The sequence below is a fragment of the Fusarium falciforme genome, chromosome 8 (genome assembly GCF_026873545.1).
Source record: "Fusarium falciforme chromosome 8, complete sequence".
NCBI lineage: Eukaryota > Fungi > Ascomycota > Sordariomycetes > Hypocreales > Nectriaceae > Fusarium > Fusarium falciforme.
In genome coordinates this window covers 3,531,810-3,552,021 of record NC_070551.1, presented here as the reverse complement: position 1 = coordinate 3,552,021, position 20,212 = coordinate 3,531,810, and the positions used below count along the sequence as shown (strand labels likewise).

Here is a 20,212-nt window from a genome sequence, read left to right as displayed (position 1 = left end):
AAGATGACGGCGGTGGGATCTCAGACGTCAGCCACGGCTTGAAACCCTCTGCTCTTCATGCTGTCGACGAGGTCCGATAGCGAGTACTCGACGTCGCGATTGCCAAATAAGCGGGTGAGGAGATTTGCCATGGGCTTTCTCGTCTCGTCAAAGATGGTTTTGAGGTGGACCGAAGCTTGGCTGCGGACCGCCTCAATGTGAAGCACCTTGGGGGCGGGGACATTGGCTCCGACAATTGTCATGACGCCGCCGAACAAATTAGGAATGACCCCAGCAGGGCCTGGTGCCGCCCCTGCGACAGCCCCAGCCATGGCTAGAGCGCCGGCTATAGTATTGAAGATATTGGGGTCGACGGTGTGAGCGGGGTCTGGTTTGAAGTCGGCAATGATCTCGTCAATGGCGAGGATATTCAGGATGGTCTCATCCTGGAGCTTTTCATGGGCCCGAGTAAAGAACTGGTTGATCAAGCCCGAGACAAGCGGGATGTAGTAGAACTCGGTAGACGTGCACTCGCAACAGTCCTTGGATGGGGAGCAGTTGGCGCCCTCGATGACTCCGCAGCTGGGCAGCTCGGCCGTGCCTTGGCCATCCATTGCGAAGAACCAATTGTCTAACAAGGACAAATTAGCAAGCGAGGTGAAGCCCGAGAAGAGCAAACGATTTACCATCACCTTGGATAGCTAGAAAGTCTTCCAGATATTGGGCTGCGCCGCTATCAACAAACGCAGCTGGGTGGTGCTTGGGATAGTCGCAACGGCTGATGTTTGGCTCCAAGCTGCTGGGACCGCCATCGTCCCCAGGGAGAAGCGGGTTGTGGGGGTAGTTCGAGTTGCTGATGTTGTATAGTTCTCCATCAATGTCCCAGAAGCCTCCTTAGAGCCCTGCACCCTCGATGCATTGCGCGATGATGTCCTTGAAAGCGTTCATGCAATACCTGAGGGGGACTGAGTTGTCGGCTCTCTGCACACTCAAACGCAAGTCTTGCAACAGAAATGTTAGTTGGCGTCATCCATATGAGCTACTTTGTGCTCAATCACATACGTCCGTGGTTAAATGTGTTTTGCACCTGCTGCTCATCATTCACCGGCCAAGTGCGTCTGCAGATAGGTCTCTAGAGACCTCGGAGACGTTATTGCCGCACGAATTTGATCTGCGGTGGGAATATCCAGGATTCGTTTCTGGTGGTTGAAGCTTTCTGCAGCAGATGATATGCTGACAGGGCAAGCAGAAGCAATCCGAGGGAGTGCATATTGATCTAAGATGAAGAAAGAGGTAAAGGGCTAAATTTTTAGTCAATAGCTGGGGCTTGCTTCTGACATCCTTGTGGTTTATAACTAGGTGGCAGCGTACGTAGTGTGGTGCGGCTGCTGGTCGCCTTGGATTCTTGTCAGACACTAACTCTCGTCGTCGTAATGTGTACTCACTCGAGGCAACACGAGTTGGGAAATCTGTCCGACGAGTCTCGCCAAAAGACACCCTTTCTAATTTTTCCATAACATTGGAAGGCAGGCAACTAAGGTGGCCCTGCCAGACCTAGGCAGTGCTGAGCCGGATCGTCGTCATGTGTAACGAACGGGCGGACTGGAAGGCCTACTGCATCATGGCCAATTTATACGCTGCACGGGAAATAGAGTTGAAACAACGACTGCCTTGACGCCTTTGTCGAGCTCAAATAACCCATTGGCATCGTGTTGACAGTGGCGCTGGTATCCAATGACGGCGACTATGAGTTGCCAGTGCGCTCAACGAGTAGGCACGCCTTGAACCCACGCCGACGATACGTCTAGGTGTCGCACTTGAAGACGTGTACAGGATATGCCTAGATGTCCCCGACATCACTAATCTAGAACCTGGGCCAGGAAACCACTGCGCCTTGTGACATGGTGACACTCGCTGGGCCGAGACATCGGGGACAAGAACGGTATGCGCCTTGCTGCATCTGATCCCAGCTATACGCTATACTCTAGGGTGCTTCCAACTACTTTTTAACTTTTCTGTCGAATTGTTGCAGCTCGGGTTTGCTGACATTCGTGGTATAGTCCTCGGGCTTGAAGCGTCTGGACTGGCTGTGCCCAGTCTCGACTGCGTTCGTCGAAACCCGATACGTGAGCGTCCATTCACTCTCTCCGGCAGAGAGTTTTATCTGGTCGATGGGCAACGAAGCTGCTGACTTTGACTTCAGATCCGAGCCGTCACAGATAGTGACATTACTAAGTCTTTGTTTACCTCGGCGTCGCTAGCCGTGACACATTCCCATATTAGAAGTGTGAACTGCTTTACCTTGCGACAACCACTATGTGCCTGCGCCATAGCATTAACCTCGCAGGCCTAAAAGGCAAGGCAGGTGCCTGGGACATAGATACAGAAAGCTTTAATAGAGGTGCTAACTTGTCTCGATGCCCGTAGCTGTCCAAATTTCCTCAGTATAGAGATGGTGTCAGGTGCGGCAACAAAAAAGCACAATTCGCAAAAGCAAGGTTGGCGGCTTCGAGGTTGGTATCTTCTTTGGAGAATACAACACCCAAGCGCCCGAAGATTACTTTGAGCAGATCGATGTGCTTTGAAGCAAGGAGCGAAATCGCGAATGCGAGTCCAACTAGGCCGTCGGGCTGTTCCTCGTGGCTAACGACGGCTCCATCATCGCGACAAGCCGTTCATGCGCGGTATTGAAGGATGCCAAAGAGTCAAGGAGATCAGAAAATCGCGGTGGTATCGGTTATGGCTGATCAGACAATTGAGATGGTTGGGTAGAGGCATCTTTCACAGTTATTACGGGCTTGTCCACAACACACAAGTCACCAGTATACAGGCGTAGTTTCAGCAAGATGCTCTAGGGATAAAGGAAGCACTGGGGTCTTGAAAGAGCGCTGCGTTAATGGCCCTTGATCAAGTCAACTAGCTGCTCAATAGTCTCGAGCGACGGCACACAGCCATGCTCTGTAATTCGAGGCTGGATGTGCAAGTGTATTGGGGATTTAAGCCCAGAGGTGTTGCCTACTCCTCTCTTGGCTGATGAAGTGATGAACGGCCTAGTGCCTTAATCGAGATGGGCACTTTTGTCTAGCTCAAGGTCATCTGATCATGATGTCGATACTTGGAGCGATATATGTAGTATCCATTGCAAGGTGACGATGCCAAGAGAAAGAAGCAGGGTTCACGTCGATCAATAGTCACTTGAATGCCCATTCCGGAAACATATTCCTTCATTCAAATGTATTTGCTAGCCCAGATCAAGGCCTCTAAGTCTGATCTTAATATGTACAAAGTCTTTCGCAATAGAATACAAAACAAGTTTCATGCCCAAACATGCCACTTCCAGGGAATACCGGCACAATCCTCCACATGTGTATACCATTGTTGATTAAGCTCCCATCAGTGCAGTCAGGCGTTCATATAAAGCGATGCGCCTATTTGGGGAGGGCAGCAGGGGCGTAGGACTGATCGGGCTTGACAATCTTGGCACCGGCAAGCTGCTTGTCGGTGTAAGCGGGCCAGATGATCTGGCGCTTGCTCTTGCTGACGACGGAAAGAGTGGTGAAGCCGTTGCCGGGACCGAACTGGCCGCTCCAGCCAGAGGTAACGGTGAAGTCGCCGCAGGTGGAGGGGCCGGCAGAGGCCTTCTGGGAAGCCTTGGGGCCCTTGACGTCGTGGCGGCACTCGACAACCTTGCCGTTGCCAGTGTCGATGCCGAACTTCCAGTTGCAGATGGAGTCGTCGGCGCGGCAGTAGCGCTTGGCGTCGCGGATGGTCCACTGGGGGGTCGCGGCCATCATGGAGACGGAGTCGCTCGCGGCGGGAGCGGCAGAGACGCCGGTGGCGGCGACGATGGCGAGGACAGCAGCGGAGAACTTCATATTGAAGGTCGTTGTTGTTTTGTGTTTATGTGTGAGAGAGTTGTGAGTGTGGAAGATGTGATTGAGGTTGTTGGTGATGATGAGAATGTTGGTTGAGAGGGAGGATGTGATGTTTATATAGCTTCAGACTCTACTCAATGGCATGCATATAATCCCTATTGAAGTTCTTCTCATCGTCGGCCGTTCCCAGCCGCAAGCCCCAAAAGACCCAGCCTCGCAGGTCCCATCATGTCGTCTACACGAGGTGATCGGCAAACGCAGCTGTATCTCGTATTCATCAGACGATCCCCTGGTTCCCCATCAATCAGTCAGCCGGCGGCGCCGGACCATCGCTGAAAGAGTGAGTCTCCAAGAGTGCATATGCTCTAACCCCATCAGAGAGAGAGGACCCCGTCTGGAATAGATTGCCCTGTCTGCTCGTATTCCCAATGTCTCGTCTCGATCGGGGTGCGAGTGCCGGACCTCCGTCTGCCAAGTCGGGAACCCCCCGCAAACCTCGGCCCCCCTTCATCATCCTTTTTGCGGGGATTTATTCCGTCCCTTCACATCACGATTCTTCTGCTCAACAACGTCAGAGTCAGTGGATTATCCCGCTGATCTCTACCCTCAAGAGATTCTCGTGAATGCAAAAGGTCCCGCTATATCATCATAATACTCCTTTTTTTTTCTCTCCCTCAACTGCGAGGGGCTTTTCCCTCTCGCCCTCAAGGTCAAGTCCAGGCGTTCAGTAGCGTGCCGTAGTGCAGCAGAGTCTCGACTCTCATAGACCGAATACGCCACACATAAACTTGACCGCCGGGTTCCTGACAAAGAGGCGGCTGATGCTGATGCTATTCTTAGCAAGCTTAAACGGGACCTTACCTTACTTTGAATAATAATTCCCCGTGACCGCATCGTTCAACCCTGTGGGCAGATGAATACTAAGTCAAGAGGGATTTACGTCATGTGCTTGACATTCCCGAGGGGAACAGATGCTGACGGAACGTCACCTTGAGCCGATTATTCTAGAACCCGCCCAGTGGGGATGAAGTCCCCCCTGTCCGTCTCCCCTCGTGTTGATCGCTAGCCCCGTCATAGCTCCCTTCGCCTATAGCTCGGGGCACTATCGATAATGGAATTGTTCATCTCGTGATTATTTTATGCTGACTTGCTTGGACGAGCTGCATGTCTCTCAATGGCATGACTCTTTATGCAGTCTCCATTCCCTGACCCTTTCATCTCAGACTTACGGCCTTGTTTCTTACCAGTCCCGCTCGTGTCTGACATCCCTTGCAGGCATTGTTCGGCCAAGTGAGCTGAATGAATAACTTGCACAAATTAGTTTACTCCTCAAGCTCAATGTCCAATTCGGCACAACTCAAGGCCATGACATCAAGCCAGAGTGGGAAGCTATCCACAGCAGTTTCACCACCAATCACCATCATGTGCACAGTCGGCGTGACCCCTAGAAACCATTCGATTGGCAAAAGCTGAAATGGTGATGTGCAGTCATGGCTCGTCTGTCTCTTTTTTGTTCGTATCTACTAGTCGTTCATCCTCGCTACTACATACACACAGCTCTAGTTCTTCTGACCGCCTGTGGGAACCTTGAACAGCACCGCACGGCCCTCGGGTCCTTGGCCAAGAGCCTTGTCCACCCGGAAGAAGCCCTTGCGCTCCAGCTGGAGGAACTCGCCCTCCTTGAGCGAGCTGATGTTGGCGTCGACCAGCGCCTCCGTCATGGTCGCCGTGTTCTCCGCCAGGAAGTCGTCCAGGTTGTCGTCCTTCTCCAAAACGTCCTTGGTGATGAGGTAGCCAAACTCCCAGAGCTCCGCCTCCACCAGGTTCTCGGGGTCCGAAGCCAACCACGTCACCTTCTTGTCCGTCGTCTTGAAGTCACCGGCAAGGTGCAGCTCGAGGTTGAGCTCCTTGATCGGCGTCTCAGACTTGTCCAGTCCCCGCACGATGGCGTTGCCCCAGCTCATCAAGGTAATCTCCTCGTTATCGGCAAACGAGGCAGCATCGGCTTGATCGATGATGAGCTTGGGACCAAACGTCACCTGCTTGGTGCCCACCTCGGGGTTCTTGACGTGCTTGGGTCTCTCCTCCTTGTACGACTTCTCGGGGCCTCCAGTCACAGTCACAGCAACAGCATCCTTCTTCTCAATCGCCATGTATCGGGGGACAACAGCGTCGAGCATCTTCTTGTTGATGGCCCAGATGGTTGTCCAGTCCATTGTCACAACATTTCGGCTAGGGCCCTGCTTGAGCATGAACTCGCGGAGGGCGGGAACAGTCAGACCGCGACGGAGGATACCACGGACAGTGGGCAGACGAGGATCATCCCAGCCAGTGACACGGCCAGTGTCCACCACCTTGGTGAGCTTTCGCTTGGAAAGGAATGTGCGGATAAAGTTGATACGGGCAAACTCCCACAGGTTGACCTTGCGGAGCTTGAGGGTCTCGAGGAACCAATGGTACTGCTCGTTACGGTCCGCGTACTCGGTTGTTCGCAGAGCGTGTGTGACGCCCTCGAGACTGTCGACGACGGGGCAGGCAAAGTCGTAGGTAGGGTAGATGTTCCAGTCCCAGCCAGTGCGGTGGTGAGGAGCCGGCTCCTTATCCTTGAAGTTGGGGAATCGGTAGATAACGGGGTCTCGCATGGAGCCGTTGCTCGAGTCGTAGGCGATACGAGCACGAATGCAGTGTTTCCGGCCCAGTTCAGTGCCAGCCTTCATCTCGCGGAACATGGCCAGAGACTCCTCAGCAGGACGGTCACGTCGCTTGCTGGGGAGACGCTTCATGCGGTCGGCCTTCTGCACCTCGGGATCGGTGTCATCGGCGTAGGCACCGCCGTCGAGGATCATCTTCTCGGCAATGTCGTACAGCTCCTGGAAGTAGTCGCTGGTGTGGGTGACGGAGACATACTTGATGTCCATTAGCTCCAGGTCGTGCAGGATGGCATCCTCAAACTCCTGCTTCTCCTTGGAGGGGTTTGTATCATCGAATCGGACGAGGAGCTTGCCCTTGCCGTCGGGGGCGCTCTTGGCAAAGTAATCGTTAAGGAGAGCAGCCTTGGCGTGGCCGATGTGAAGGAAACCACTTGTGAGAGAGTCAGTATGGTCACGCGATTTGTACCTGGCGTCAAGACCTACCTGGGCTCAGGAGGGAATCGGGTCACGACTCCATCCTCAATGTTGGAGAGACCAATGTTGTAGTTGGCTCCCCCGCGCTTCTCGGTCGACTTGGCCTTACCCTCGTTGAGCTTCTCCTTGAGCTCGGGGTGAGCCTCCTCGATGAACTTGAACCATCGTGTGACGTTGGCGTAGCTACCCTTGCGGACGAGGCCAATGGTGACCTTGTTGGTGCGCAGGGCAGTCCAGACCTTCTCGTCGACCTCTCCGAGGCTGTAGCCTCCGAGGTAGGTTCGGAGGGTGAGGTGCTTGTCGAGCTCGGCGATCAAGGGGCCGATGGTCTTGAAGTCGGCGGCGGCGAGCACTGGAGCCGCGCTCTCAGCGTCGAAGCTCATGATGGCGGGGGTGTCTGGGTGGGGGTGATGGGTGATGGAGTGTGTGAGGGATAGTCGGAGATGGGTGTATTCGGATCGCGTCTCTTGTTCGTCGTCTTCGTTCGTCTTCGTCTCTCGTGTCTCGTACCCGTCTATGCAGAGCAGATGCAAGATGTAGGGTGGAAATTGTCGCCAGAAGTAGGTCTGTCGTGCCCCAACTGACCGCCAAGAATTTGGAGGGGTCAAAGATTTTGGCGGGGTGATTCTGGATGACTCAGAAGAAACACGTGACTTCTGTGGTCTGATAAGATCCTACGAATGCCGCCACTCTGTTGGTGAAGTCCCTGCAAGGGGAGATTCAGGTACATGCAATTGCTAGAGCCTCAATGTATATCTCATTTTGCGGTGTTGAAATGCTTTGATTTTCCACTTTTGCTTCATTTCACAGCCTCCGATTTTCACGTCCAACCTCACAGACCGCAGATTTGCATCCGGTTCCAGGAGTCTAGATCATGCTATGGTCATTCCACCCAAACCCGAAGCCGGCCTCTTCCTTCAAAGCCTTGATGGCCAGGACATAGATGTGTTCTGATCTCTATAACTCATGGAATAATTGCCCCTGGCAGAGTCATCCCGACAACGGAGAGAGGCCGTTCATCGGCCAATCCTCAATCGAGCTGCCCGATTCGCGACGTGTGTGCCTACCTACCCTTGACTGTCCCAGGTTCGGCTCGGCTGCTCCGGACCCGGAAGCCCGGGACCTGACCCGCCGGCTTTGGCCCGGTTTTGGTCCAGTCGCTGACCGGGAGTCGATACAACGTTCCGGCATGTTGCAAAAATAACTTTTCTCAAATAGCCGTTAATGAGCACTGATCGCACAACAATCCTCGCTGTTTTTTGTGGATTTCCGTCGCCTTGGGAGTTCTATCGGCCTCTCAAATGACAGCTCTCAAAGAAAGCAGTAAACCACTCCTGAGCTGGCATGATCCCAGCGGACTGGCCTAACTCCACTCATTCCGTCGACTGAGAGGGCAAAAATACACAAAACTTTCCAGCTGCCCCACGTTCCAAAATCTCTTAGAATCTCGACTCCTCGACACGATTGTGATACCCGGCTGGTTTGAGGAGTCGCGGCGAGTTATGTGACAAAAAGGCTCCTGAGAGGTAGTTGACCTTCAGATGCTATAAAATGATATTTGATAGTAAAATCTACATAAGAAATCTATAGGTAATAATACCACCCATCGAATAAATCTTCAAGTCCACGTTCCCATCTACAACACGAATGAATTCACTGCAATGCATCTATCGCAGCTGGCTCTTGACAACAGACACGCCCTCAGTTCCCTTGACCGCCTTGAGCAGAGCAGCCTTGTTGCCACCAAACGTGTAAGTGATAAAGGCGGAAAGAAGTTCGGAAACTGTCTTCTGCAAGACCTCCCCATCCACGCTTCCAACAATAGGCACCGTCTGCTTCATGATTTCCTTGGGTAGACCCAACGTCTTGAGAACTAGAGCAGTGTCGAGGTAGGAACCATGGATCGTGCCAGCAATAGCAAGCTCAATCTTAGGGCCCGTAAGCTTGTTCCAGAACTTGACCCAAGTAGTGTCCTCAGAGCGATGGTTGGGTCGGCCGAGTTGCATGAAAGGCTTGTTCAGTCCCTTGCTGAGAACCGGGTTGAAGAGACGACCGTCGAGATTCATGCCACCCTTGATCCTCGAGTCTGAAAGGACGGCAGCTGCGGCGCTGGCACCACCTAGGGAGTGGCCAAGTGCAACGGTCTTCTTGGCATCAACCTTGCCTGGCAGACCCTTGAAGATCTTGTTCTGGAAGGAAGACTTTTCGACTTGAGAAATGACAAAAGAGATATCAGCAGCTCGAACCTGTAAAGGGTTAGTTGTGGTCAGGTTTACGATGAATGACTTCCCACCTGAGTTGCCTTTTCGAGGTTCTTCTCGTCCTCGGGAATATTGCCCCCAGCAATGATAGTTCCATCAGGAAACTCGACAATAGCCGCGTCGTAGGGATGATCCACCAAAACCACCACATAGCCATAACTAGCAAGAGACCTGGCCATGGCGCTGTACTGAAGTCGAGAGTTTCCAGATCCGGGCGAAAAGACGGCGAGTGGGAATTTGGCCTCCTTATGGCCGCTACTGCTTTGACAGGCCGAAGTCTTTGAAACGCTGCACACCTCCATCTCGAGGACACTGAAAGTATCATTGGAGAGACCCAACTGGGCAGCCTGAGCTCCGTATGCAGCCGCTGTGGCGGGGGGCATGTATGGAACTCGATTGGTCGAGCAGGACTTGGAGTCAACGGGCCAGAAGATTGAAGTGAGAATGCGCCGCTTCTGATGATCCGGGGCGTATGGGTCAATGCGGTGGTTGTCCGTCAGGGTGTTGATCTTGAGGGCGACGGGGTATGGACCACTCGGGTTCGGAAGCAGGAGGGCATTTCCAAAGTGGAGGAATGAGAGTAGAAGAACGAAGATATACATGTTGAAAGTTGCTTAGGAGAGATAATGAGAGAAGAGAATGTGCTTGAGATGGTTGAGTTGATGCATCAATGCAACGAACCATTGACTTATATACACCGAGATGCATCGTGAGTGAGGCTGCGTGAAGTGGAAACAAAGTCATCTGCACGAAATGACAAACATTAGAATCCCCAAATAGGCTAAGATCGAGCGAAGCTTGCGCAAAGCTTACAAGATGCCAATTCGAAAACTCATCCCTAAAACGCCATGAACAAGACTTGATAGAATTGCGTCCCACAACAACAATTCAAGCTGACGAAAGCTGAGTCCAAGCCTTGCACGACCCATGATAGCGGATCCAAGCTAAGAATACTATTGGATGAGTGACTCGACGCTACATTAGCGTCGCTCAATCGATTCCTAATCGGGTATCGTCAACTCTCGCTCAATCGATGCCATTTCAAGTTTAACCCCAAAGCTCACCTCCTCGACCCCAAAGCTGGGAATCTTGATCTTTACATGAGAATTCACCTGCAGAAATGCCTCTAGGTCCGTTCGATCGCCGAAAGAAGCGATCTCGCTGTCTTGAATGCTCAGCAAGTCACCTGAAAGTAAGCCCACTGAATCCATTGGGCGAACTGTCTAATCAAGGTACAGTGTTCTGGGACTTTTCCATGCAGCAACTGTCAGCGGCGGCAGATAGCCTGTGACTTTTCTCCGGTGTTGAACAAGGTTGCTCGGATCAAGATTGACCATGGGAACCATGCGACGGCTGTTGGTTTGGTCAAATCCGATTGCCGACATGCACCCCAGCTCGTTATTACCCCACGAGCCGACAGGACGTCTCACTTCTTTCGTTATTTCGACACTTTTCTGCTGAGGAACAAGTTTACGCAAAAGGGTATATTCCCCACTGACATTGTAGAGCTGATACAACGCTCATCGTCGGGGGAATATCTTCGAGATGCAGTCCTCTCACTCGGAGCTATGCAAGCTACGAAAAGCAGATTAGCAGAAGGCATCGACTCAACCGAAAGCTACCGCTTTGCTGTTAATCACTATTCAAAATCTGTGGCTGGTCTGCGGACTGCCCTCAATCAGTTCGCAATCCTACCCAACCTTCGACATAGCATTCTTTGGACGACCCACTTGTTAGGATTGTTTGAGGTGAGCTCAAAAGACTCGGTATTTTTGACTCATGCTGATATTGTATAGCTCATGAGTGACACGACAGGCCAAGGTTGGGTCCAGCATCTTGTCCACGGTACATCTAACGCTCTTGTTGCCACCGGCCCATGGGCTTTTGAATCCGGTCTGGGGAAGAGATTCTTTACGGAGATCAGGATATTCGAAGTTTGTCGAGCCATCATATTTAATGAGCCTACATTCCTTGCAGACCCAGGATGGCAAAGCCTTTCAGCCAAGTTACAAGGATTAGACGCTGATCAGTCACATCCATTGGATACCCTGCTGGACATCATTGTCTTGTGCTCGACGTTACGAGTTCGGTAAGATTCTCGGGATTTTCTTTAGTTGCACGATTAACTGAAATTTTTGGGTTTCCAGAGCAAGTAATCTCATTTGCTCGCTTCAAGATGGCCAGCCTGATGGCATACCTGATGAAGCTCACGACATCGCCGCGGAAGGATTTCGTTTGAGACATGCTCTTGCTCTTTGGCAGGCAACCCGCAGAGAATCTACGCCAACTTCAACCTTCAAAGGCGAAACAACGGCGGATGATGACTTTCTCTCCCTAGCCGAAGTCTTTTTCTCAGCAACAAGCATCTACCTCTCTGGAGTCTTCGACTACGAAATCGTCCACTGGCAAAACATGGGCATCCGAGTCCCAAACCTGAGCGAAGAAGAGATCCAGACGCACGTTTCTACCATTCTTGTGCTCAGCGGCATGATTCTCGACAACTCCAAGATATCGCCCGTGCTTGTCCTCTTCCCTTTGAGAGTTGCCGGCGCGCGTTCATGGGACCAATGGCAATATGATTGCATTATTGAACTTCTGGAAAGGATTGAGCAGACTTTCCCGGTGGCTGCTGCTTTCAGGATGGATCTGGGAGCGCTGTGGGCTTCCAGATGTTGAATGGCTTGGAGGAGAGCTCACGGATGAGCGGCTCACGCGTTGCAACAACGCCAACTCTTGCCTGATTAACGAGAAAAGCCAACACACTCATCTACAACCCAAGACAAAGCAATCACTGCTAGAAAGCACATTTAAATCCATCTTCATTAATATAAAGCCGCTCAACAGCACCCTTCCCCACAGCCATGTCCATGCCCATGATTATCCTCCTCAGCCTTAGGCGCTGCCTCACCCTCCTTACTCAAGCAACTAACATGGAAAGCGCTCAACTTGATCAACTGCGGCATCTCCCTCAGCAAGCCAATGTGATCCTTGAAATCCTGCGTCTCCCTAAACTTCTGATGCGCCTCGACGCTCGGCCATCCGATGAACGCAACGAGCATGCTGCCCGTCTTGTCCTCGTCGCCCTTTACGGGCACATCGTTCTCGACGCTCCAGCCGTAGCTGATGCCACGCCAGTCTGGCGAGGTTTTGAGTGCGCGGGCTGCGAATTCCTCGAGACGACGTGTTGCTGTTGCGCGGGCTGCGACGTCGTAGTCTGGTGGGAAGAAAGCGAGGAGAACCTCGGTGACGGGTGATCGGGCCTTGTCGAGGACGTCCTCTGGGGGGTGGGGGTTCACAGTGACGTGCTTGCTGAGGTACTTGTTGAAGTTGACATAAGGATTCAAAGACTCAAGGATGGGACCATGGTCGCTGCAGATGATCAGTACCCAACTCTCACAGTAAAAAGGAAACACTCACGCAGTCTTGCGATAGGTGTTGTGGTGTTCCAAAGTCTCCCAATCAATAAAAAGCCAAAGAGTAGAAGGATTCTCAATCTCAACACCAGTGTAAACGCGTCTCGCGCCGGGCTGCTTGAGAGTCGAGTCGAGGACCTTGGAAATGGCCTTGGCGGCGTCTGTCGACTCGTCAAAGGCGTTGACGCCCTCGTTGAGAGTGAGATGAGAGAATTGAGTCACGTTGCTCACGTTGGTAGCCATGATTGAGAAGATGCTTGATACCACAGGGAAGAATGTCGTGAGAGTTGTAAATGATGGACGAGGGGGAGGGGTAATAAGTGTGAGGTGACATCAGTGGGGTCACTCACTCCACGTGAAGTGAATGTCAATGGCTCCTTTGGCCCGCAAGGGAGAATGGAGAATGGGCAACACCATCAATTGTCTCATGATCAACTCGGTCAATTAATGAGTCATGTTAAATCTACGCTCCTGCAAGCTTTTCTCTACAGTATCTCAAGCTCTATTTCATGAATCCGTGTCGCTGAAGCCAATTTGGGTTGTGATCCTCCTCCCACTTCTTCTCTGCTCTCCTCAGCGTCGATGAGACGTCCCAATAGTCTCGCTTCTGTGCGAGGTCTCGAGGCGTTCTGCCCTTGTTGTCCTCAATCGTCGGGTCTGCTCGCCAATCTCTAAGAATCCTGACGACTTCTCTCCTCTCGTCGTCTCCGTCCACTGCAGCACTCGCTGCGTAGTGCAGAGGCGTACGTCCATCATTCGTCCTCGCATTGGGGTCTGCGCGACCGTCATCTACGAGAAACTCGACCATGGCCGCTGAGCCAAACCTCGCCGCGAGATGCAATGGCGTTCGACCTCCGTTGGCGCGGGCGTTACAGTCGGCGCCGTGATCAAGCAATAGCATCGCGATGGCAAGATGATCACGTTCCGCCGCGAGGTGCAGTGGTGTTAGACCTTGAAGGTCACGCGTCAGTGGCGATGCGATGCGAAGAGCTTCTCCGCAAGCGCCGATGTCGCCATTCCAGGCGGCATCAAGGAGCACATCTTCGGGATCGTCTGCTGGCTCTCGCTGTTTAGGCGCCTTGGCCTTTGTAGCATTTGGTTGTGGGGGAGGCTCTTCACGGGTGGCTTCTTCATTCTTGGGCTCGTCCTTTGACGGCTCGCTCGGTTGCTGTGCAACAGCATCAGGTGGGGATTTCGGTGCCTGAGTTGAATCAGTATCGGCCTGGACGTTATCTTTGGTCGGGGCTCCGGTTGGCGGAGTTGACCAAGCTTGTTTGCTGTCAGTGTTGCTTTCTGGCGATTTCTCTTCAGAATGTCCCTCAGTTGGAGGCGTCTTTTCGTTGGATGCAGGCTCGGAGCTTGCAGCTTCTGGAGCCGCTTCTTCCGCAGGGTTTTCTGGCACCGGTGTCGGGTTTGGACTTGGAGGTCTGTAAAATTGACCCATCGGAGGAGGGTCCAGTCCAGTTGAACCAGCCCTTGATCTCGAAGAGCTGTGCTCATGAGACGACCGTCTTGCTTCCGTGGAGGCAGATGGCTTGCTCGACCCTGGCGGTGGAGGTGGATTGCTCATCCCTGGAGGTGCTGGCTTCATGAGGGCACGTCTAGGTCCCATCAGCATGAACGACTGTGAGTACTCCGGATGGCACTTACGAGTAAATGTTGACCATGAGCGAGTTGAGAGTTCCCAACTGCTTCTCAAGATCGGCGTCCGCTGCCTTGATCTTGGCCTCCCACTCATTCTTGTATCTATACGAGCTATAGGAGTTGTGGAAACCCTCCCAGACCGTCCCTTCCAGGCCATCATCGCTTAGGTCCTGGAGAAGCTTGGTCATCTTATCCAGGGCCACCTTGGCATTCTTGATGGCCGACTCGATCTGTTGCCTAAGAGCATCGGCACTGTCGCCTTCCAGTAAATCGGGACGCGCGGTAATGGTATTCTGGATCTGGTCGATGGTGTCCTTGGCTGCAGTCACTTTGCTAGAGAGACCGCGCATCTCATCTGGGGCTTTTTGGATGTTCATGAACCAGTCGGCCCACTCTTTGGCCGTGTCGGCGTGCTCATTCAACGATTTGACGCCAATATACGTTGCGAACGCTTTTGGGAGATGTTGAAGAAACTCATTTGACTTGCTCTTTTGCTGGTCTGGAGCCGGTTTCTCATCAGGCTTCTGGGCAGGCTTTTCTGCAGGTGTGGCCGCGGGTTTGGGAGCCGGTCTGTCCGGAAGCCTGATGGGCGGCCTTTCATGGAGCCCCTGATGCTTGGCCGACCTTTCGGGAGCAGCTTGAGGTTTGACTGGCCTTTCAGGAGCGGCCTGTGGTTTAGCCGGGCCAGCAAGGGGATGTCTCCTTTCGCGATCGGCAGAGGGGCCGGTATCATGATGGCGGGGCACCGGCGATCTATCTCTTGACCTGGGTCTCCCACGCAGCATCTCTGAAGCGAGATGAGGTGCTGGTCTATAGCCCGGAGGAGGCGACGGCCTCGGTGCCCGAGGAGGATATCTTGGGGAGCGCGACGCATCATACGACGGTCGTCGTTGGGCATCTGGTCTATAACTATCTGTTGGATATGACCTCATCGGGGGACGTGCGCTCGTCGGCACCCTCGGAGACGGTGGCCATGGCGATGGTGGTGCTTCGTGCCCAAGAGCTGGAGGTCTTGGGCGTTCTTGTCTGGGAGGTCGATCGGTGCGATAACGGGGAGGGCTCAGCGATGGCCGACGAGAGACAGGCCTGCTGTCCTCGTCGGCGGACATATCAGAGTCTCGGTTCATGCGACGTCGAAGGACGCGATCCGTTGGTCTGGGCGGAGGTGGTCGGGCGCGAGGCGACACGGACCGCCAACGGGTTTCCTTTCTCTTGGGACGGCCATAGTAGGAATCTCTCGGACTCGGCGTTGGGGGATATCGGGGTCGGCGACTGGCCTCATGGGATCTGGATCTTCGAGAAGAGCCTCCCCCCAGCGTGGGAGGTCTCAACAGCCCCCCGCTTGGAGGTTGTCCATGGGAGGAAGAAGGTCGAGACTTGGACGAGCCAAAGAGCGTGGCCGGTTTGCGCGAACTCGACGATAAGACGGGACCTTTTGGTCTCGTTGATCGCCTCAGCGAAGAGAACCTGCCGGGCATTCTTGGAAGGGTGCCCTTCCCGTATCTGTATCGGGCAAGATAATAGGCGATATATACCTACCTAAAGCCAAGAGGCTCGAGACGTCAAACCAGGGGCCTTTAAAGAACAAACCGGCGTCGGGACGGAATGACGACATTGCAGCCTTATGAGGCATAACGCGATGCACAACAAATCCGGGGGCATGGTGATCCTGGGCTCCATCACGAGAGCGCTGCTGCTGCTTGGGCAGGGACACGTTGTTTGCAGCGCGTCGGGTGTGACGTGTCTGCCTGATCCACCAGAGATAGGCAGTCTTGGGGCGGATCGGGACGATAGAACCAAGGACCGCGCATGTATAATTATATCATGCCTTGGGGGCTGAGCTGAGCTGCTGAGCTGAGCAGGAGGATCTGGTCGCTGCTGTGCGAGGCATCAGCATCAGCATCAGGCGTTTGTCGCTGTTGCGGGGTATCCTTGCGAGTCGCATGATCTGGACAGGCCTCACAGATGATCAGCTTGGTGGTTGCTGTTGGGTCGTGTCACATGACGCGGATTAGATAAAGAAGTATCTTTGTGGTTTGCACATGCCTCAAAAAGTTGATGTGATATGAAGTGATTGCAACACCTTGCACGCGCGCAATGTGACAACACGCACAGCGTCCGAGGTGACACTAATTCAAGTCAGCTGCTCTTTTTCCAGTTGGTGTGAGGCTTGTCTCAGGTGCCTGAGCCAGCGCTTGATAGTTCATGATGTTTTTGACGCTTGACACTGGGTCTGACCTGGGCTGAGCACGTGGAAACCTATCGCCGGCTCCCTGGATCTCTCGTCTGGCACGGCTAATGCCCTGACTACTGCTAACTACTGCAGAGATGCTCCGGATCCAACTCTCCAATTCCCATCATCGTACCAGATCTACTCCGTCCAAAACCGTGTCCTGCAGTAGAAGCAACCTTCCCATTGCCCGGCGTCCGTCCTATTCCTCATATGGGCGGCTAACTGACAGTCGGTGAGCTGCGGGGCTCGCCATTGGCCCCGCGGCGCAGGGAGCGCAGGGATATCGAGGCTTCCAGACCGCCCCATCGTGCAAACTCCTCCCATTGAGCCATTTTTAATCCGACCTTTGTTCCTCTTTAAATTCTCGCATGCAGCAAAAAATCCTCGCCGACTTTTTCGTCACCCCCTCTCCCCGTGTGCTGTCTGTGACCGCCGGCTCACTCACTCACCATAACCACGTGAGCCCGGGCATGTTGTGGAGCAATGTCCGAAGACTACTGGGACCCGGCCGCCTTGCTGCGCATCGGCCGCGGACGCGGGCCCGGCCGTGAGGGCTACTCGTGCCTCGCCCTGTCCTCGGCCTGTGACACTGCCCACCGCGAGAGGCGCCCCAAGATCCTCCGTCTGCTTAACCAGCTGTCCCGCTCACGCCCAGAGGCCGCCTCCAGTGTCATCCTCGACCAGCTCGCCGGCCTCTGCCTCTGCACCGAACATGAGGAGGACGCCCCAGAGGTCGTCGCCGACTGGGAGTCCATCATAGACCTAGCCAACCAACACCACCGGCACCTACTACGCTTTGATCTGGCCGATAAGCGCGCCGAGATTGAGGCTCTACGCTCAAAGCTCGACTGGGTTAACCGCTTCCTGACATGGAAGAATAAAGACTTGGCCGACCAGCTCGCCCAGCAAGGGTGGTCATCCCAAGTCGATGAGCACAAGGGCATCAAGGAGATTTCCGAGCTGAGGCGCTCCAACAAAACCCTGCAGGCCAAGGGCCAGCAGTTCCTATCAGCGCAGGACAGGCTCGACCAGGAAAACGCCACCCTCAAGGAGGAGCTCGACCAGACGAGGGAGGAGGCAAACTCACTACGGGAGGAGCTCGAGGCGCTGAAGCAAGAGCTCGAGGAGGAGAGGGTAGGCGGCATGGCGCTGCAGAAGAGGGCCGCCGGCCTCGAGGAGCTGGTGCAGAGCCTGCGGGATGAGATATCAAGCTGCTGGCTGCACAGCTTCCTGGCCTGGCTGCGGCGGCTGCAGGCCCTCTCGCTGGGCATGTTTTCGGTGTTTACGTACAAGGATTGACGAGAACCACGGCGCTATTGTTTGAAATGAATCAGGACAGAATGACTTGAATGGGCCATTAGATACCTATAATAACAAGAATACCCAGTACTGTTGCTCACGAGTAGCACTCGTTTGATCCTGCCCCCTGCTATAATTGCGGAAACATCGAGAAACATCGAAAGTCGTTGTCTGGCCACGCTGCTCTCCATTCTAAACCATTGTGGTGGCTTTTTGTTGAACGTTCCGGCTCACCACTCGTTGGCAGGAAGGTTTCGGTCCCCCTCTCGTGGTTTGAAGAACTCCAACATTGGATCCGACCTGGACATGTCAGTGGGCAGGTTGACCAAGCACGTAAGGTACGTGTCGATGTTGGACACTTGTCTTTCCGTGAGGGCTAGTGTGACGTGATTAATGGGGCTAGGTAGAAGTGGGAGATTTGGTAACTTCCGAGTGGAACTATGCTCGTAAGGAGGGAAGCTATGCTCGTGAGGAGTGAAGCTGTGCTGCTGGTAAGGAAACCGTTCCAGGAGTTTGGCTTGAAGGTCGTAAAACTCTTGATACTCTCTTTTCAGCTCCCACCCATTCCCATCGCTGAATACCACATAAACCAAATATTTGTCTTTCTCGGAGATATTAACGAGTTTGACGTGTGTGCGTTGTATGTCTCGTTCTGGAGGCTCTGCTGACATATCGGGACCAACGGCTTCTCCTGCACCCTGCTCATTGTCGTCTGAAGCATCCGGGATTGTATCATGGCCCTCATCTTCAAGAATAACCAACCCTTCTATCGCGATTGGCAACGCTGTCAGAGCTAGTTGTTGAAGGTGAGACCCAAGATGACGGCAAAACTCTTTGGCGTTGTAGGCCTCGCTTCTTGGGGGGGCCCAGGTGAAACAGAGGGGGCATGAAGAGGGCCCGAATGCCGTCAAGGTCCGCTTACAGGCTTTCAATATCAAAGGCCACTGGGCGTCGGTGAACGATCCTTGATGTGTCGAGTCGAAGTGACTTCGAAGTTGGGAGGCTGAAGTGAAATTGATGTGGTGGCATTTGGTACAGTGCCACTGCTTTCTATGAGAGTCGAGTTCGTGGTTGAACCACTCGTGTCTACTAGAGAAAGAATCTGATGAGCAGTTCTGAAAAGTGCAGACGTAGGGCTGGAGGTCGGAAAAGATGTGTCTCCTATTTTGGTTACCTTAGTCGTCACTCAAACGAACACAGCTGACGGGAAACAAACCTCCACTCATGCTCAGACGATACCACCTGGATAGTCCTACAGAAAGGGCACTCAAAGGCGCTGTCATACCCAAGTTGGATGCCGTGAAATTTCAGTCGGTTCAGAGCTGGTACACAAAGATCTCCATTCTCATCGCCCCCGAAAGCTGTTGCAAAGGATGTGCTTCCAGTGACGATGCTGAGTCTGGCTAGACTAGCCGCTTGCTGCTCAATATCGAGAGAACCCTCTTCGTATGTAGTAGCTATCGTAGATGGTGCTGTTTTCGATCCAGCAGCGCCTTCCTCTGTCGAGTCTCTATGTTGCTTTGCCAAACGCTGATGGTGCAGCTGTCGATAAGAGATGAATGCCCTTCGTTTGGCTATGGCGGTGCCGAGGCGCACAGCAAGCCATTCTTCCGCCTTTACTTTGGGAAACTTGTCCTTGATATGTCGGATGTCCATAGTCGCATCTACAGCATGTGCCCCCATTTCCGTAGGCTCGCGTCCCCGAGGACGCTTGCGGCGAATCAACATAGAAAGTCGGAATAATCGATCGACCGAAGCTTGGATGATGGACAGAAGCTCGCTGAATTCGGTGGTTGCAACGAAATCGTCGTCTCTATCAGCGTCCTTGAAAGCTTCAAGCGGCTCACTGGTACGATCGGGACGTTCGCCCGCAGCTATATCCTTTGCTGGATGATACGTGAGTAAGTGGAATTGCGAGGCATTCCGAGAAAGCCTATGTTGGCGGAAAACACCACAGACTCACCCCAGCATGATGCTTCCTTGATGTCCACCAAGGCACGCATGATACTGCTTCGCATATGCACCCCATCCCGTAGCCGGTACTCTAGGGAGCTCGTGGACTTGGAGGCTTTGTGTGCCCCTATATTCTTTGCCCACACAGAGAAACGCCCTCTTGAGTTGTCAACATTGTCAAAGGCCTGTCGCACTGATGTTGAGTTTTGCACGGAATGCGAGAGACTCTTAAGTCGCTGTTCACATTTGTGCACTAAACGGTGCATCACAGTTTCCTCTTCGTCTTCGTCGTTTTGAGGTGTGGAATGGAAGCCTTCAGGTGTCGCCGCCATTGTAACCGGATACCGTTGACGAGTTGTAGGGTCCAGGCTAGACCCGGCGGCTTGAAGCTGTGAATATTCTCACCTCTCTGCACATTTGGTGGCGGCAA

The 20,212-nt window shown here is 53.4% G+C and overlaps 9 protein-coding genes across 9 annotated transcripts; 2 read left to right on the top strand and 7 right to left on the bottom strand.

Annotated features, from left to right (window-relative positions):
* Positions 1–20: 20 nt before the first annotated feature.
* On the bottom strand, positions 21–593 carry NCS54_01087500 (Hypothetical protein; the record flags this gene model as incomplete). Its single annotated transcript, XM_053156167.1, has 1 exon — positions 21–593. One exon carries the CDS (start codon positions 591–593, stop codon positions 21–23), a length of 573 nt encoding a protein of 190 aa, XP_053012142.1.
* Positions 594–3,407: 2,814 nt separating this feature from the next.
* Positions 3,408–3,854, bottom strand: NCS54_01087400 (Hypothetical protein; the record flags this gene model as incomplete). The annotated part of the gene is made up of 1 exon (XM_053156166.1): positions 3,408–3,854. One exon carries the CDS (start codon positions 3,852–3,854, stop codon positions 3,408–3,410), a length of 447 nt encoding a protein of 148 aa, XP_053012141.1.
* Positions 3,855–5,413: 1,559 nt separating this feature from the next.
* NCS54_01087300 (Glutamate--tRNA ligase) lies at positions 5,414–7,362 on the bottom strand (the record flags this gene model as incomplete). Its single annotated transcript, XM_053156165.1, has 2 exons — positions 5,414–6,935; positions 6,989–7,362. 2 exons carry the CDS (start codon positions 7,360–7,362, stop codon positions 5,414–5,416), a joined length of 1,896 nt encoding a protein of 631 aa, XP_053012140.1.
* Positions 7,363–8,646: 1,284 nt separating this feature from the next.
* On the bottom strand, positions 8,647–9,842 carry NCS54_01087200 (1-alkyl-2-acetylglycerophosphocholine esterase; the record flags this gene model as incomplete). Its single annotated transcript, XM_053156164.1, has 2 exons — positions 8,647–9,225; positions 9,273–9,842. 2 exons carry the CDS (start codon positions 9,840–9,842, stop codon positions 8,647–8,649), a joined length of 1,149 nt encoding a protein of 382 aa, XP_053012139.1.
* A 966-nt stretch (positions 9,843–10,808) lies between these two features.
* On the top strand, positions 10,809–11,916 carry NCS54_01087100 (Zn(2)-C6 fungal-type domain-containing protein; the record flags this gene model as incomplete). The annotated part of the gene is made up of 3 exons (XM_053156163.1): positions 10,809–10,988; positions 11,037–11,329; positions 11,388–11,916. 3 exons carry the CDS (start codon positions 10,809–10,811, stop codon positions 11,914–11,916), a joined length of 1,002 nt encoding a protein of 333 aa, XP_053012138.1.
* Positions 11,876–12,896, bottom strand: NCS54_01087000 (Hypothetical protein; the record flags this gene model as incomplete). The annotated part of the gene is made up of 3 exons (XM_053156162.1): positions 11,876–11,977; positions 12,171–12,609; positions 12,658–12,896. The coding sequence occupies 3 exons, from the start codon at positions 12,894–12,896 to the stop codon at positions 11,876–11,878; spliced, it is 780 nt and encodes a 259-aa protein (XP_053012137.1).
* Positions 12,897–13,155: 259 nt separating this feature from the next.
* Positions 13,156–15,272, bottom strand: NCS54_01086900 (Hypothetical protein; the record flags this gene model as incomplete). Its single annotated transcript, XM_053156161.1, has 3 exons — positions 13,156–14,254; positions 14,304–14,965; positions 15,225–15,272. 3 exons carry the CDS (start codon positions 15,270–15,272, stop codon positions 13,156–13,158), a joined length of 1,809 nt encoding a protein of 602 aa, XP_053012136.1.
* Positions 15,273–17,013: 1,741 nt separating this feature from the next.
* NCS54_01086800 (Hypothetical protein) lies at positions 17,014–17,829 on the top strand (the record flags this gene model as incomplete). Its single annotated transcript, XM_053156160.1, has 1 exon — positions 17,014–17,829. One exon carries the CDS (start codon positions 17,014–17,016, stop codon positions 17,827–17,829), a length of 816 nt encoding a protein of 271 aa, XP_053012135.1.
* Positions 17,830–18,059: 230 nt separating this feature from the next.
* Positions 18,060–20,114, bottom strand: NCS54_01086700 (PX domain-containing protein; the record flags this gene model as incomplete). Its single annotated transcript, XM_053156159.1, has 3 exons — positions 18,060–18,990; positions 19,046–19,715; positions 19,793–20,114. The coding sequence occupies 3 exons, from the start codon at positions 20,112–20,114 to the stop codon at positions 18,060–18,062; spliced, it is 1,923 nt and encodes a 640-aa protein (XP_053012134.1).
* Positions 20,115–20,212: the final 98 nt, after the last annotated feature.